General features: G+C 42.6%; 1 protein-coding gene across 1 annotated transcript; it reads left to right on the forward strand.

Annotated features, from left to right (window-relative positions):
• Positions 1-1,567: 1,567 nt before the first annotated feature.
• On the forward strand, positions 1,568-17,112 carry LOC307077261 (interleukin-10 receptor subunit beta-like). Its single transcript, XM_079738609.1, has 7 exons — positions 1,568-1,689; positions 2,519-2,642; positions 11,707-11,870; positions 12,238-12,395; positions 13,559-13,697; positions 15,700-15,830; positions 16,523-17,112. Exons 1-7 carry the CDS (start codon positions 1,635-1,637, stop codon positions 16,754-16,756), a joined length of 1,005 nt encoding a protein of 334 aa, XP_079594735.1. The 5' UTR covers positions 1,568-1,634; the 3' UTR covers positions 16,757-17,112.
• The last annotated feature ends 326 nt before the right edge of the window (positions 17,113-17,438 follow it).

Raw genomic sequence — 17,438 nt, forward strand, 5'->3', positions numbered from 1 at the left:
GCTATCGCTTCGGCCTGAAGTGCACACAGTTGTGTGCCTGTGCATGTGAGGGCTAAGAAAATAGAACAACCAAGTTTAAGTTGAATGTTTGAGTTGGATATTTGTATTATTATTTTTTAAGTTATGTTGATTCAAGTTCTGGATCGTAAAACATGCAGCCTATGCTTTGACACCTTTTCTGTGTTTTTATACCGTTATCTAAAAATTAAAAAAATAAAATTAAAATAAAAAAAATAGCCTATACAAAAAAAAAAAAAAAAAATGGGGGAGACAAAGACAGCCTCTACGTGGCCTCCCCTACAAGTAGCTTACAGGTCCAAAAGCTTTAAGTGAAACTAATGTCTTTGTTTGTGAGTGTTTTTTTCATTTAATTCGCATTGTATCATCATAATATTCAATAATTTTGATTTTCTAAATGCAGAGTTGTATTTCTCATGTGCAAAAACACATATTTCAATGCATAAACCATCAGAATAGGACTATTCAATCAAAATATAGTTCAAACGCTGTTTCAAACCACTTCGAATGGCGGCCATCTTGAAAAATGGTGGCCACTTTGTTTGTTCAAGTGGGCAACGTACTTTTATGAGATAGTAGGTCCAAAAGCACTTGTGTACCAAATTTGGCGCTTGTACCACAAAGTGAACGATTCTTCATTAATGTGCTCCACTATATGAGAGATATAAGTTTTCATCAGAGGGTTCTCACTATTTGATCGTCCTTGTTGGACGTTAAAGGTCCAATGGCAATAAAATGTCACTTTATGAGGTTTTCTAACATTAATATGAGTTCCCCTAGCCCCTAGGTGTAAAACAAGCATTAGGTATCTTGCGCCGCCTTTGAAAAAATGAAATTACAGACGCGGCGATTTAGAATATGGCCCCATATGTCGTCATAAGGGTCCAGGTTACCTACAGTTTCTCTGCTCTGCCCGCCCAGAGAATGTGGCCCGCCAATGAAACAATGAGCTACGACGGTGCGAGCGCCACATGTGTGTGTGTGAATACACACAGTGTAACGCAACTGTTGTACACTTCTTTGTTATTTGGATAACTGTTCTGCTGTTGGTGTTATGGCGCATAACACGCAACATAAGGTAAGGTTTGCGTAAAGCTCCCATTTGGTAAAAAGACTAGCCTGTGTCGGGTTCTCCGACGTCTCTGGTACTTCAACAACAAGACTCGTAGTGGGGGTAATCTCGGCCATGGTTGAGAAGGAATTGGGGGAAAGGAACTTTGGCTTTGACTCTCTGTCCAGATTGAACCACGACATGGAGGAGAAAGGGATTGTTGCCCCGGATTGTCTCCTACTGGAGCCCCGGTGGGAGACTATGTACACACACACACACACTCCCAAACCCAGCCACCTATTTCCCCCTACCCCTAAATGTCTCCCTCCAAAATGTCAACACATTTCACCACAACACCTCCTCATTCTATTCTGCTTCACATAAAACCAATGCAAACGGAACTAACCGACAAACAAAACATCCCTCCACCTTACTGAGAACCAGTCACTTCTGCTTTATTTCCGATCTACCTGACCCTTCTCTCTACCTGGATAGAAAAACACTTCCATTTCACTTTCGTTCAGACGCCGAAAGAGAGCAGAGAGCTCGCTGTGTTCACGTTGCCATGGCAGCCAGGATCAGAGTCCTCATAGTCGCCGCGAGCTTGCTCCGATTCACCGGTTCGTGCCAACTCACCTGTTTCTCAGTATCGTTAACCTCACAGCTAGCCGTTAGCTGTTAGCCTCATTGCTAGCCGTAAGCTGTTAGTCTCATAGCTAGCCGTTAAGCCATAGCTAGGCGTTAGCCGTTAGCCTCATAGCTAGCTGTTAGCCTCATAGCTAGGCGTTAGCCGTAAGCCTCATAACTAGCTGTTATCCTCATAGCTAGCCGTAAGCCGTTAGCTTCATTGCATTGCCTGAGTCCTATTTTAAAGGTTTGTGGGTGTGATAAGCTGGTATAAGCCGTTTGAAAATCATTACTTCCCTGTGCCATAGTGACATCACAAGTGAGCGTGTCCACCTAGATGTGTAACGGATAGATGAGAAACGTTTGCTACAGTCCACTGGGTAGGCTGGTAGAATGATCTATCCGTCACACATTTAGGTGGACATGACACTTGTGATGTCAGAAGATGCAGATTTTCAAAAGGGCTTGTAGCGGCTAATCACACTCACACCTGGTGGTATAATATGTAACCTTTAAGGTTCATCTTTTATTTTGCGTAAAAAATGCCCTAAGTCAAATAGGCAGGTAGTGATGATGGAATGTAAAAAGCACTCTGATTGGTTTAGGAAATAACCAATGAGGCACAGTGAATCAGCAGCGTTAGGAGCTGATTTTGCACCAATGAGGACATATTTATGAATGACGACATTGATTTGAGCTAATACATTACTTAAAATGCCAGACGTTTTTTTTAAGTTGTCCCTTTAAAGTAAGACAAAGTGTTTTGTTTGTTTTCATCGGTCGGTCAGTGTTTGTGTTGTTTGTTTGTTTGTGTGTTCACAGAGGTGTCCTCACGGCTGCCCAAACCGGACAACGTGACGGTGGTCTCCTTCAACATGGGGGCCGTCCTCACCTGGGACATCCCAGAATACTCCCCCAGCAATCTCACCTACACAGCCCAGATGAGGTACTCTCTCTCTCTCTGTATCTCCCTCTCTCTCTCTGTTTGTCTCTCTCTCTTGGAAAGGTTCTCTCTCTCTCTCTCTCTCTCTCTCTCTCTCTCTCTCTCTCTCAATTCAATTCAAAAAAGCTTTGGCATGAGAAATATACATTTGAATTGCCAAAGCGGGTGAACAATAAAATAAACAGCGTTATAAAATAAGTTAAGGTACATATTATAATAATAATAAGTATGAACCTTTAAATACAAAATAACTATACATATCAAATGTTAAACTATAAAAGTACTTTAAAAAGTAAAAAATTACAAAATTACAGTATCTCGTATAAACAGATAAGTTAAAGATACACTCTAAATACACAGTATTTACATTACGGAGGATTAGTGCAATTATTGTTTGCAGAGTGAGTCCAGGGGGATGAGTCTATGGGGAGTTTGAGGTCCTTCTCTCATCACAACAGGTGACGAATCTTGCTCCTGCGTTCGCACATTGTTGTATTTCTCCCAACAGGTATGGCAGTTTGTGAGCATCTGGAGTGTCTTTGAAGTCCTTGCATGCCTTTGTAATCCATGGGAAGTGTGTATTCCTGATGTCTTCGTATGACTGGCAGGAAGTCTCGAAGTGCAGTTCTGTCTCTAGTTGGTTGTGTGTGCAGTGGGAGCACAGTCTGTCTTCTCTTGGGAGCCAGGTCTGTCTGTGGCGTCCCTTCTCGATGGCCAGGCTGTGTTCGCTGAGTCTGTATCTGGTCAAGGATTTCCTCAGTTTTGGGTTGGTCACGGTGGTCAGGTATTCTGCCACGGTGTAGTCTCTGTTAAGGGACAAATAGCATGCCAATTTAGTCTGGTTTTTGGTGGACTCTTTCCAATGTGCCAAATACCTTTCCTTTTGTTTTCTTATAATTTGGTTTTGCCTGATGTGTTGGTTGTTGTGTGTTGGACAGATTCCCAGGACAGGCTGGCTAAGGGGACACTTTTCTGGGTGTAACTCTCTGTGGGTAAGACCCTTGTTGTGGAGTGTGTTGCTGTTGTTTTCCTTAAGGTGGTTATAAAATTTTAGGGCTCTTCTGAATTTTAATAACGATTGGATATCGTCCTAATTCAGCTCTGCAGGCATTATTTGGTGTCTTTCTTTGGACGTTTAGTATTGATTTGCAGAATTCTGCATGAAGATTTTCAATTTGATGTTTGTCCCATTTTATAAAATCTTGGTTGGTGAGCAGGCCCCAGACTTCACAGCCGTAGAGCGCAATGGGGTCTAACACTGCGTCAAATATTTTTAGCCAGATCTTAATTGAGATGTCTAGTTTGATATTTCTTTTTATGGCATAAAATGCCCTCCTTGCCTTGTCTCTCAGGTCATTAACAGCTTTGTTGAAATTAGGGATGGGCATGATTAATCGACGATCGACTAATTGATCGTTAAGAATTTCGTCGATTACGTAATTTTTTCATCAATTAAACTAATGCAGTGTGCAATTAAACATTTAACCACACGGGGGAAATATTTGAAAAAAACAAAAACGCCACAGGCCTGCTCGGTCACCTGCGAGTCCGTGTGTTTCAAAAGTAATCATGAAGCGGACGAGGCAACGGCGAAGTCTGGTGTGGGACCATTATGATTTAAAAAATGACTTAGTTCACTGCCAACACTGCAAAGCTGTGTTTAAGTACAACACGGCCACGACTCAAATGATGTACCACTTGAGAAACACGCATCCGACCCTGGTTAGTGGCGGTGCATCGTGCTCTCAGTCTCAGCCTAGCATTGACTCGAAAATCCATAGACTGGTGCTGAAGTTGTGTGAGTTACTGGATCTTTTTTCAGAAGCTTTGTTACTAAGCCTAATTCATTGTTCTCGGCCTTCTTTCTCGGCCTTTTTTTATATATGCATTACATTTGGCAAAGCCTGTCCGAATTAAGTATAATATATTTTTGGTTAAGTTATAACATGATTGTTTTTTTTATATTATTATTGTTATTATTTTGGGAAGAAACTAGGGTTGTGTTTATTTTTAGTTATGTTCATGAGCACCGGCTTCGAGCTGCAGGCTCCGTTGCTTAGAGCAGAGTAGCGCATAACTATTGAACGGATCTGGTTTAACTGAGTTGTTCATCTAATAATAAAGATCACAATGAGGAAAACACGCTGTTTTTGTATATTCATTGCATTTTGAATATAACATATAAATACTGATGCAATATCACACGAGAGGGAGTGCGTTGTATCAGCACGGCTGTGATTGTGACGAAGATAATCACAGCCGTGCTGATATTCACCACAACAGCACGACCTCGAGTGTGATATTGCTTTTATACAACAGTTCTACAAGCACCATTAATTAGTTAACATTTGTTTGTTTATTTAATGATTTATTTGGCACCGCCAACACAAATGGATCCGCGACTGGGACTGAACTGTTGCCAAGCAACACACACACTAGCTAGCAGAACATAAACAGCGGAGTGATACATGTATAGTTAAAAGTCCCGGTGTTGTTATACTTGGTCGGAACTAAATTTTAATGTAAAATATTAACGATTAATCGACTAATTGATCGTCAATTCTCCCGACGATCGACTAAGACGACTTAATCGAATGCCCATCCCTAGTTGCAATGTCCTGTGGCGTTCATGTTTATGCCGAGGTAGGTATAGTTTTTTGTTTGCTCTAGAGCAGTGGTCATCAACCTTTTTAAGCCCAAGATCTCTGACCTCAACCTGTGTGAAAGGCAAGATCTACCTATTGAAGACTTGAGAAAAAACAGACAGCGCAGAATGTATTTCCAATTTAAGGCCTTTTATTGAGTCTAATTGTATGAATACCATGTAATTCTTTGCTCAGCAAAACTAACTGAAAACAAAAAATAAAGCCATGTGCCCTATTTCCCATTTATAATATTGTACAACTGTATTTGCACAACACACACACAACACAGCAAACACAACACAACAAAGAGGAAAAAATCTACACACTTGCAGTGGACAGATACTAATACCCACATGGAAGTTAACATGTATGATTCACATTTTAGAAAGTGGAACTTTAATGTGTGCTAATAAAATTCTCAGTCAGTGCAATTAAGTTAGCGCCATGTCCCATCTAAAGCAGCATCACCTCACAACGCCATCTAAAGGCAAAACTCTTGCAGTCATGTTGCTCAAATTAGTGTGATGGCTGTGACTGAATACTGTCAGTGAGTGCCTTGAAGTTTGGCTCATAGCTACAGACAGCCAGCCTGAGACAGTCAGTGAGGTGTTGGTCTGTAAGGCGGCTCCTGTACTTTGATTTGATTATTTTCATTTGTGAAAACGCCATTCCACAAAGATAAGTAGATCCAAAGTAGGCCCTCACTCATAGTGCACATGCAGTGAGGAGAGGATACTTCTCTTTGCTGACCAGTCCCCAAAAGTCACTGTCCCTTGATCTGGTTTTCAGCTCTATGTCATTTTGCAAATCAACCATCTCCATGTCAACTCCACTTGGCAAAGCAAATACCTGCTGGAATCTGTCTGCTACCTGTTCTATATCAATGGGCAGGAATGGGTTTGAGAGGAATGCAACAATATCTTCCATGACGTCTAACTCAACAAAACGCAGATTGAACTCAGTTCTCACTTTGTCCAGCTGGGCACAGTACTGCTCAGGGTTAAAAACATCCTTGTTTTTGATGGCGTGTGACATTTTCTCCAAGTTGGGGAAGTGGGTCAGCCTCTTGTTCTTTAGGTGTGTGGTCCATACACCCAGCTTGGCCTTGAACCCATTCACTGCGCTAATCATGTGGGGCAGGTGTCTATCCTTTCCCTGCAGCTCGTTGTTGAGTGTGTTAAGTTTTGCCGTTAGGTCTGTCAAAAACCCCAGATCCAGTAGCCACGCATCATCGGACAGTTCCTCGTGCTCCTCGTTCCTTGTTGACAAAAAAGTCTCAGGTAGCAAGTCAACAAATCACTGCAACACTTTGCCGCGACTCAACCACCGGACGTCAGTGTGGAGAAGCAGGTCTCCGTATGCGGCATCGAGCTCATCCAATAACGCCTTGAATAAGCGGTGCTGAAGCGCTTTTGCTCTAATCGAGTTTATCAGTTTGACCACCAGTGTCATGACATGAGGAAAAAGTCCAAGACTTTCCCAACCAAGGCCTGTTGATGGATAACACAGTGATAATCCATGAATGCGGGAAATTTGGGGTCATTACGGCACAGCGCTAAGAAACCTGCCCGCACACCTCGCATTGCCGGGGCCCCATCAGTAGTAATGGCAACTACTTTATTAATGGGGATGCCGTTTTCGTCTATATACTTTTTGAACTCCTGGTAAATATCCTCACCTCTCGTTCTCTGGTTGTAGAATCCTGGAAAGCCATTCTGACGAATACAACAAGCTGGGCTGTGTTCATTACATCCAGGGATTCATCGAACTGTAGAGAAAGCTATTCACAGCGGGACAAGTCTTTTAATACTTGTCGATCCACGTCCTCTGACAGTGATTCGACCCTCCTTGTCACTGTCGCAGGGCCAAGCGGTACACCACGAAGTGCAGTTCTAATGTCGTCTTTGTTTTTGAAGTCATTGAAAACTGTCTCTGCGCGGTGATGGCCATTGCTTCTTTGATTAAATCTCCATCTGTGAAAGGTTTCTTGAGTTTAGCTAGCAGGTGGCTAATGCAAAGGGATGCTTCAGTAGCAGCCTTATTTTGCGTAACGGGTTTTGTGAAAAGCGATTGCTGGGCCTTCAACCCCGATTTCAGCCCCTCAATTTTTCTTGCACGGATTGCGCTCTTTGGGGGGGGTAGCTGTCTTTGAATTTCGAGTGGTTGGTGTTGTGGTGCCGTTCCAGGTTTCCTCTTTTAGAGGAAACCTGGAACAGTGCTTGTGTTTGGTGGCATAACATGCACACACACTTGTCTTTCACTAAAGTAAAAATAAACTCCTCTTCCCATTCTGAATGGAAGTTGTATGTTTTCGTCTTCTTTCGTGGAGCCTCTGCCATGCTAGCTATCACCAGAGAGGCGTACCGTAGCAACAGGCCAATATTGACGTTCGCGCCCCATGCCCTACTCTTCTTTAATCTCATTGGTCACTTAAGTCAGACACTGTTAAATGCAGCGCTGCTACACTGAAAAAAATAGTAGGCCTCCAGAGAGGGAGAGATGTGCTATACTTATTATGAAAATGTATCATGCATAATATAGGATATTGTGTATTTATTTTTCTATTATTTTCGGGATCTACATGGAAAGCCTCAAAGATCGGCCAGTCGATCGCGATCGACGGGTTGGCGACCAATGCTCTAGAGCAGGGGTCAGCAACCTCTTCAACATGCAGTGCCAGTATGACATTTTCTCGTTAATGAGGGTGCCTTAGGCAACAATATATTAAAATTAAGCTGAATTATGACACAGCGACCAAAGACATTTCCAGAAGACCTGGAATTGTACTATGTACAGCTTTGCAAAACCATGTGAAGGCGATGCACACAGGCCACTTACAACAATATTTTAAATATTGTCTTCTCTATTACTCACAACATAGGTTTAAAAACTATTAATTATTCCCATTTCAGAACACTGCTTTCTGTAACTAATTTAAACATATTTGCACTGGGAGGAAATGCCCAAAACAGAATAAAGTATACAAATCTGTAATAATGATTATGCTGCCGCATTGTGCTGTGAAAATTGTTAATAATAATAATAATAAAAAAATATATATATATATATATTTTTTTTAAGTGTGCCAATGATTATGCTGCCCCGTGCCAGTGGTGGCACGCGTGCCTAGGGTTGCCGACCCCTGCTCTAGAGTAACAGTGTCTAGGTGGAATGTGTATTTTTCAAATATCATTATTTTTGTTTTACTAAGGTTCAGGGCCCAGGTTTGAGAGAAGCTGTGCAGAAGATCTAGGTGCTGCTGTAGGCCTTCTTTGGTTGTGGACAGCAGCACCAGGTCAACTGCAAACAGCAGACATTTGATTTCGGTGTCTACCAGTGTTATGCCGGGGGCTGCAGACTGTTCTAATGTCCTTGCTAGTTGGTTAATGTATATGTTGAACAGGGTTGGACTCAAGCTGCATCCCTGGCTCACAGCCCGGCTTTGTTGGAAGAAGTCTGTGTGTTTCTTTCCTATCTTAACTGCACATTTGTTGTTTGTGTACTTGGACTTTATGATGTCGTAAGTTTTTCCTCCAACACCACTTTCTATTAATTTAAACAACAGACCATCATGCCAAATTGAGTCAAAGGCTTTTTTAAAGTCTACAAAGCATGAGAATAGTTTGCTTTTATTTTGTTTTATTTGGTGGTCAATGAGGGTGCTTAATGTGAATATATGGTCTGTTGTACGATAATTTGGTAAGAAGCCGATCTGGTTTTTGCTTATGGCATTATTGTCAGTCAGGAAGTTAAGGAGTCTGCTTTTTATAATCATACTTAGAATTTTACCGAGGTTGCTGTTGACACAGACCCCTCTGTAGTTATTAGGGTCAAATTTATCTCCACTTTTGTGGATTGGGCTTATCAGTCCTTGGTTCCAAATATTGGGGAAGATCCCGGAGCTAAGAGCAGTGTTAAGCAGTTTTAGAATTGCCAATTGGAATTTGAGATCTGTATATTCAATCATTTTGTTTAGAATACCATCAACACCAAATGCTTTTTTTAGTTTAAGAGAACTTATTTTGTCCTGTAGTTCTTTTAATGTGATTGGAGAGTCTAGTGGGTTCTGATAATCTTTAATAACTGATTCTAGTGTTTGTAATTTATCTTGTTTATGTGTTTGTTCTTTGTTCTTTACAATGGGGCCAAAGAGATTGGAGAAGGGATTTAACCATAAATCTCCATTTTGAATGCTTAATTCTTCCCGTTTTTGTTTGTTAAAGTTTGTTCCAATTTTCTCAGAAATGGTTTGAGTCTATGGATTCCTCAATTTGGTTTATCTGGTTCCTAGCATGTTGGTCCCTTTTTCCTCTTATTGTGTTTCTGTATTGTTATAAGGTCTCATAATAATGGAGACGGATATTGTTGTAGTCTGGGTCCCTATGTTTCTGATTTGACAGGTTTCTCAATGTTTTCCTAGTGTTTTTGCATTCGTCGTCGAACTACTTATCATTAAAGTTGTTTTTGTTCTTAGTTTGACTGTTTGAGACCTTCAGGTTTGATTCTAAGGCTGAGATGTCAAATATGTTATTAAGGCTTTCTACTGACATGTTGATCCCTTCGTTGTTGCACTGAACGTTTTGGTCTAGGAAGTTATCTAGAAGTGTCTGAATGTGATTTTCTCCTTCCATCTATAGCATTTGTTTATAGTGTGTAGTTTGTTTGGTTTTAATGCCTCTTGGTTAGGTGTTGTTCTATGTAGGTAGGCTGTGATTTTGCTGTGGTCTGATAGTGGTGTTAAGGGGCTGACTGTGAAAGCTCTGAGAGACCCAGGGCTAAGGTCTGTGATAAAATAATCTACAGTACTACTGCCGAGTTATGAGCTGTTGGTGTATCCTCCATAGGGGTCTCCGCGGGATCTACCTCTATCTGAGTTTAGCCACTCTGTGTTTGGGGAAGAGTTTCTTCTCCTCTATGTACCTCCCATTTGAGTCTATGAGGAGTACAATCTGTGGGTTTTGTGTCTCCTCATTGGATGTGGGGGTATCTCCGGGGCATCTGGCAGTAGTGTTGTTTGGGGTAGGTGGGGTGGAAGGCAGCTGGTGTGTTTCTGCTGATGTGTTGGGGCTGTCATCAGCCTGTTGCTGAGGCAGGGTCTCCTCAGGGGATGTGGAGGGCACTCTTGCAGGTTGCTCGTTGCAGCTCAGCTTCCTGACTTCCTCCATAAGCTTCTGAACCATCTCATTCAGCTTGCTCGTCTCTGCTCTCCTTGTCTCCTCTTTGTATTGGAGTTCTCTCAGTAGGGTCCAGAGAGCAGACATGTCTCTTTCTCCATTCTTGCTGCATGTGGTAGGCTGGACTGTGGTCTGTGCTGATTGGAGGGTGTTAAACTTATCTCCATCTGGGTGAAGCGATCCCTCATTTCCATGAGTGAGTGGTCCATCAGGTGAGACTCGTCTGTGGCATCGTTCTGAGGGGGTGTGTCCAGGTGGCTTGTGGTGGGGGGGGGGGGTCGTCACCAGGTTGGGCTTTCTCCTCCTGTGCTCTTTCTTTGATCTTGGAAAAGTCTTGTTCTAGGAGACTGAGGTTTCCCTGAAAAAAAACTGTGCCTTTCTTGTACAGTTGAACAGTGGTTGGCTCATCATCTGGGTATATTTTAAGGGTCCATCCTCCGCTAAAGCACTCTTTCTTAGCAGAGGGATAGTGTGCCCTTATGGCAGTGTGCCACGCCTTGGGATTGTCCGTATTGTCTCTCTCTCTCTCTCTCTCTCTCTCTCTCTCTCTCTCTCTCTCTCTCTAGCCATCTGTGTCTGTGTGACCTCCAGGAACAGGCAGGAATATTTTTATTCATAATATAAATAATATCTATAAATATTAGATATATTAGATAGATAAATTATATTTTAATATATAATGTATAATATATCTACCCTACTCTAACCCTATATATATATAGATACAAATATATTTTCTTTTTAATATCAAAACATTATATTTAATGTATATGCCTAGACAAAAATAAAAGATGCATAATATTTTTATATACTATATATATATATCATTTATATTACATATTCTAAATAAAAAATACAAATTACAAATATTAACATATCAAAACATCATATATTTAATATCTATACAAAAAATATGTATATATTACATTTGTATAATAAATATGTATTATAAATAAAAATATTAAAAAAATCAAAATTTAAAAACCTCATATATTTAATATATATACAAAATATACTATATTTGTTATAAAGAATCAGAATTACTTTAATTACATCTTATTGTTAAAATACAGCCACATAGAAGCAACAATACAAATTAAAGTAACTTAGATAATTAAAAATAAAAATACGTTAAAATAAGTAGCAGCATTGATCACAATAAAAAATATTAATACAAATAAAATAAAGCAGGTAATAATGAGAGGGATATCTAAAGTGATGTCCCTGTTCTTCCTTGTCGCCCCCTAGGGGCCTGGAGGGCTTCCAGACAGTGTGTAACCACACAGGGGACCGGCACTGTGACATGGGGCCTGTCCCCAGCTGTCTGGGGGCCTTCACCCTGAGGGTCCGGGCGGAGGCCGGGACTGCAGATTCCAGCTGGGTGGAGGTCCTCCACAAACCCTCGGAGGACAGTGAGTCCACCGGCTTCCCCCCCACAGCCGTGTTTACAAACTCTGAACCGCACACACACACACACACACACACACACGACTACTGATAATGATTGCGCACAAGCATAGAGACATATTGCACCCACACACACACACACACAAACATACACACACAAACATACACACGCACACGCACAAGCTTGATCGACACGAAGAGATGTTGGGGTCGAAAGGTCAAGGAACAATCTTTTGTACTTAGTTTTTTTAATTGCTGGCCAATTAAGCCTAAACCAATCAATGAACTCCCTCCCTCTATCCCCTCCTTCCTTTCCTCCTTTGTTGCTTCCCTTCTCCCTCCCATCCTTCTCCCCCATCCCCCCCACCCTAGCCGTCATCGGGCCCCCCACCCTGCAGGTGGAGTTCAAAGCCGAAAAGGTGGAGGTGGTGATTGCGGACCCCGTACTCAGGGTGCCCGGCCCGCTGACAGAGTGCTACAGCGGGGTCTACTACGTCCTGCAGTACTGGAGGAAGGACCAGCCTGACCACGTAATGACCACAAGGGGGCGCCAGGGGCAAGGGGGCGTCCGGTCGGCGGCAGGGGCTCAGGAGATGGAGCGGGTTGGCTGGTAACAGGAAGGTTGCTGGTTCGATCCCCGGCTCCTCCTAGCGGAGTGTCGAGGTGTCCCTGAGCGAGGCACCTCCTCCTGACTGCTCCTAACGAGCTGGCTGTCGCCCTGCGTGGTTGACTCCGCCGTCGGTGTGTGAAGGGGTGAAAGAATGGTTGTTAGTTGCTTTGGAAAAAAGCGCCTGCTAACCGCCCTCAATGTTAAATGGAAGGGTGGTCCTGAGAGCTCTCTCTGTGTAGGGGAGGGTTTGATGGACGTTTATAGATGTGTTATAGTGGTGGTGGAATCTGTTTGGTGATTGGCTATGGGTTTAGACACACAGATAGACACACACACAGATACAGGGACACACACAGACAAGGTCACAGACAGACTCACACAAAGATACACAAATAGACATACACACAAATACACACACACACACACACATACATAGACAGACACACACACACATGCACAAATAGACATATACACACACACTCCAACACACACACGTGAATTTGTGCTGTCGGTTTCAAAAGGGGAACCCCTGAAGTCCTCTTTTTTTTTTATTGTTGATGTAATCTGATTTGGGCTCGAGGGTTCTGGGAAACATGAATTCATTTCCTCCCATGTGGTTCCTCATGTCCGAATCAAACTGGCCCTGAGGATCAACAATCAGCCTAAAACATAATTAAGAAATATCAAGAGATGAAAAAATTGACGTCACAGGCCTGTGATATTGTCAGCCTCAAGTCATATTTTTTCCAAAATTGTGATATCTAACCTAAACCTACTCTCCTAACGCTGCTGATTCACTGCCTTATTGGCTGAATCCTAAGCCAATCAGAGTGCTTTTCACATTCCATCATCACTATCTGCCTAAGTCATCTTTTTGGCATTTTTGACGCAAAATACAAGATCAACATTAAAATACGACTTTTATGGCAATTATGCTATGAGGCTAACAATATAGCGCTCTCTCTCTCTCTCTCTCTCTCTCTCTCTCTCTCACACAGCTCCTCAATGGCCTGCATAACCTGGTCAGTTGTCATGGATACAAATGAAAATATCTGTCCATTTTCTAACCAAAATCCATCACAGGTGCTGGAGGAGAAGCGTGTGGCAGAGAAGAGGGTGCGACTGAGGCTGACCGACCCTGGGAACAGCTACTGCATTCAGGCTCGTGTGGACCCCTATGGGCGGGAGGGCCTCTTCAGCGAGCCAGTATGTGGTCAATCAGGTTGGTTTTGTGTTACAGTGGTCCTCAAATATTTTCTAGTTTATAGAAGTTATAGTGGTGATTGAAGCTGTGTGGTGGTTGGTTACGGGTTTAGACACACAGATGGACCCACAGACACAAAGGCAGAGACACACACACACACACACACATAGACAGACAGAAGCACACAGACACAGACACAAATAGACCCTCACACACACACACACACACACACACAAATAGACAGACACAACCAAACACACACACACACAGAAAGAGACACAGCCACACGGACACACACACACACACAGACAAACACAAAGACAGACACACACACACACAGGGACACAGACATAGACACAACCAAACACACACACAAACAAACACATAAATAGACAGAGACACCCACACAGAGACACAGAGAAAGACAGACACACACACTCACAAAACTGCTACTGTGTTCAGGCGCGTATTCACATCGCCCCCTACAGGCTGAAGGGCCTGTAGGGGGCGATGTGAATACTCGCTTTATCACTTAAAGTCGCAGCGGGATGTGTAGACAGACCTCTCGCTTATGATGCTACAATGCTAACAATGAGAATATTTCTGCATCCGGCACGTCACGCACTAGGGCGTAGCTGGCTCCCATGATGCGGAAGCAAAACTCTCCTTGATGTTGACCTGCGCCATTGAGCAGGGGTCTCTACGAATTCTCTTTTTTTTCTTTTTACTCAATTTCCTATCCTATGGAGAATACCCGGAAGTGCTTGGAGGAAAGGTGGTTTGAATTCTAAAAATGCTTAGGAAAGGAGCCTCGATGCTTCCTTTAACCCTCCTTTAGCATAGGTTACTCCTGAGCAACCTTTGAAAAAGGAAAGGAGATAATGGTATCCCATAATCCTTTACGGTGGCAATATTTAAAGCACCATGCCACCGACAAAAGCAAAAAAAAAGTAAAGCAGAAGAATATTAGTGAAAAAAATACAATTGATAATAATGGATACCAATTCCAGAAATATATTATTTGCATCAAAATGAAATAATTTATTGCTAGTTATTAAGCAGACAACATACACGTAAGAAAATAAAATGACGACTTCACGTTTAAGAAAAACTACTGGGGGCAGTTAATTTCAACATCAACATAAGTTGAGCCTCCTCTTTTATTAATTTTTTTTTTTCGCCAAGTCCCACCTAAGTGATTCTCACTGTTGGGGACAACCTGATTGAAATCAATTCGACAAGAACGCATGGATCAAAAGAGCGCTTGTTGTAGACCAACTTCGGAAAACAGTAGTTCCACCGTAGAGACGCTAGAGGTCAGCAATACTCCCCGTCGCGCAATGATGTCGGTTAGGAAAAGAGGAGTTGAATTAATTTTAAACAGCGCTGTCTTTTCCTATGTTCGAAAGGAAGCACATTTCATCTCTCCTTGACCCGATTACGTTTTCCACCAAGGTTAAGTAAAGGAGGCCCCAGTTTTCATAGGAATGAATGGGCGCTATTTTTTAATCCGCTGTCCTTTCTTTAATAGCTCCATGGTAATAGCGATAGGCGAGATGTTTTTTCCTAAAAGATATTTCCAGCAAACAGCTTCAAAAACATGTTTCTGGAACTCATATACTATGTTTACTTGTTGGGAAAACACCATAATGTCTCCTTTAAGAAGAACAATAGTTGAGCTCTGCATGCAGCACTCACCTAATAAATAAATCAAGATGACCACTATCACTCCCCCTCCCCGATCTGTCAGAATTGAAGAATTGTCAGAAGTGCACGCAAATGCGCAAACGGGCTTTGAGGTATAGTGCCCAGGGGCACCACATTCTGTTAAGGGTTAGTTAATAAAGCCGAGTGCGGAGCACCTTGTATCCCGGTCGAGTGCGGAACGGTTATGGAGCGTGCCGCTGCTAACCGTGACCACATCAGACGAGACGTTACAAGCGTTACCAACTTTCGCCAGTAGATGGCGTCAGTGGACCGTTAACAAACTTAAAACGTTCAACTACGTTTGTGTTCACAGAGAAAACATTTGTGGTCAGTTGGGCGCTGGTGTCATTGGCCCTCCCTCTCTCACTGCTGATTGGTTGGTTGACCTACAAAGGAATCAGATTCCTGAATCCTAAGACTGCTCTTCCTCCTCTGCTCCAGAAGGTACCGTCACTTGTTTCTGTCGTCGACCAATGGTGAAATAAACACTTAAAGGGCCTATGTAAGCCACCGGGTGGGGGGGGTGATTAGCCAGTACAAAGACAGACACACACACGCAGACAGGGAAACGTACATAGACACAGACAGACACACAGAGAGAGACACACACACACACAAACACACACAGAAAGAGACAAAGCCACACACACAGAAAGAAACAGACAGATACAGCCACACACACATACACACACAGAAAGAGACAGACACACACAGACATAGACACAGCCACACACAGACAGAGAGACACACATACAGAGACACACATACACACACAGACAAAATCAGCTGATTCCTGTTTTAGTGACATCCTAAGTGGGCGTGTCAACCTAGGCGTGTGCTGGATAGATCAGTCCATCCGTCATACATCTAGGAGGACCCTCCCGTTTGTGACGTCCCTAAAACAGGAAAAGGCAGATTTTCAACCGGCTTGTAACGACCAAACACACTCACACCTGGTGGCATCCTAGGGTCCCTTTAAACGTTACGTCGTTGAATTTTCGGCAGCTTGATCCAAGAAGCGTTCATGTTTTAACTCGTGACCTTTGACAGGCTGCTCTCACTCTCTTTTGTTTCGATAGAAGCAGAGTTCATGTTTTAACTCGTGACCCCTTTCTTTATCTGCCCATCGTTTTCAGCATCTGTCCCAGGCCAACGCTACCGCCATCGACTCGACCAACCAGTGGGCCCGGGCTCTGACCCAGGAGCAGTCTGAGAAGATCGGCTGGCTCTACGAGGAGCACAGCATCTGTGAGGTGGTCCTCAAACAAGACCAAGGTTGTGAGGACAACGGGGGTAATGGAGAGGGTGAAGGGCTGAAGGGCTACTGCAACTTCCTGCAACTGAATCACAGGTCCTATAGAAACCTTTAAAGCAGGGGGGCCCAAATTCTTCCCAGTGGAGGGCCAAAATGTAATCGTGGGGAGGCTCGTGGGCCAAAATTTAAATTTTTCAGTATGTTTAGTCAAATATGTGGGAGGCGGCTGAACAGGATAGGAGCTCAACAGCGCCACCCTACCATCAATGTATCACAATGTTATTCTAGGGTCAGGAATGGAAGTGCACCAATAAATAATATTCAATGAGAGCGAGCGCAGATTCCGAGCGCTGATGGCGGAAAACAAATCAGGCAGCCCTGCTTTAAAGGTCTTTTTGACATATTATACCACCAGGTGTGAGTGTGATTAGCCGTTACAAGCCATTTTGAAAATCTGCCCCTAATTTTCTAATTGCATGCTCTTTATTTATTTAAGGGTATCTATAAAGGATTTCGATAAATTAAAAATAAATAAAAGATGGAATAAATATAAATATATTCATTTTTATATGTACGCCTATATTTAAAAAATATATAATAAATTGATTCAATTTATAGTCTTAATGAGTCAATCGACAGGTCAATAAACTGTATATTCTCCACGTAGTAATTACGTGTGAAAGTCAAAAAGCAAACCTTTAACAGAGATGTTGGTATTCTGCCGTAGATGTCCTTTTGCATAGGCAGCAGAAACGCTGGATGTGTCTGGCATTGGGGATGTAAATTATTCTACTCAC

Source organism: Pollachius pollachius (assembly GCF_949987615.1).
Source record: "Pollachius pollachius genome assembly, chromosome: 6".
Taxonomy (NCBI): Eukaryota; Metazoa; Chordata; class Actinopteri; order Gadiformes; family Gadidae; genus Pollachius; species Pollachius pollachius.

What these genes read in the sequence shown, in the direction of transcription:
- LOC307077261 (XM_079738609.1), top strand. Translation starts at nt 1,635, where the DNA reads ATGGCAGCCAGGATCAGAGTCCTCATAGTCGCCGCGAGCTTGCTCCGA. An exon ending in GAGCTTGCTCCGATTCACCG is followed by an intron (nt 1,690 to 2,518) that starts GTTCGTGCCAAC and finishes GTGTGTTCACAG; the next exon opens with AGGTGTCCTCACGGCTGCCC. An exon ending in CCACAAACCCTCGGAGGACA is followed by an intron (nt 11,871 to 12,237) that starts GTGAGTCCACCG and finishes CCCCCACCCTAG; the next exon opens with CCGTCATCGGGCCCCCCACC.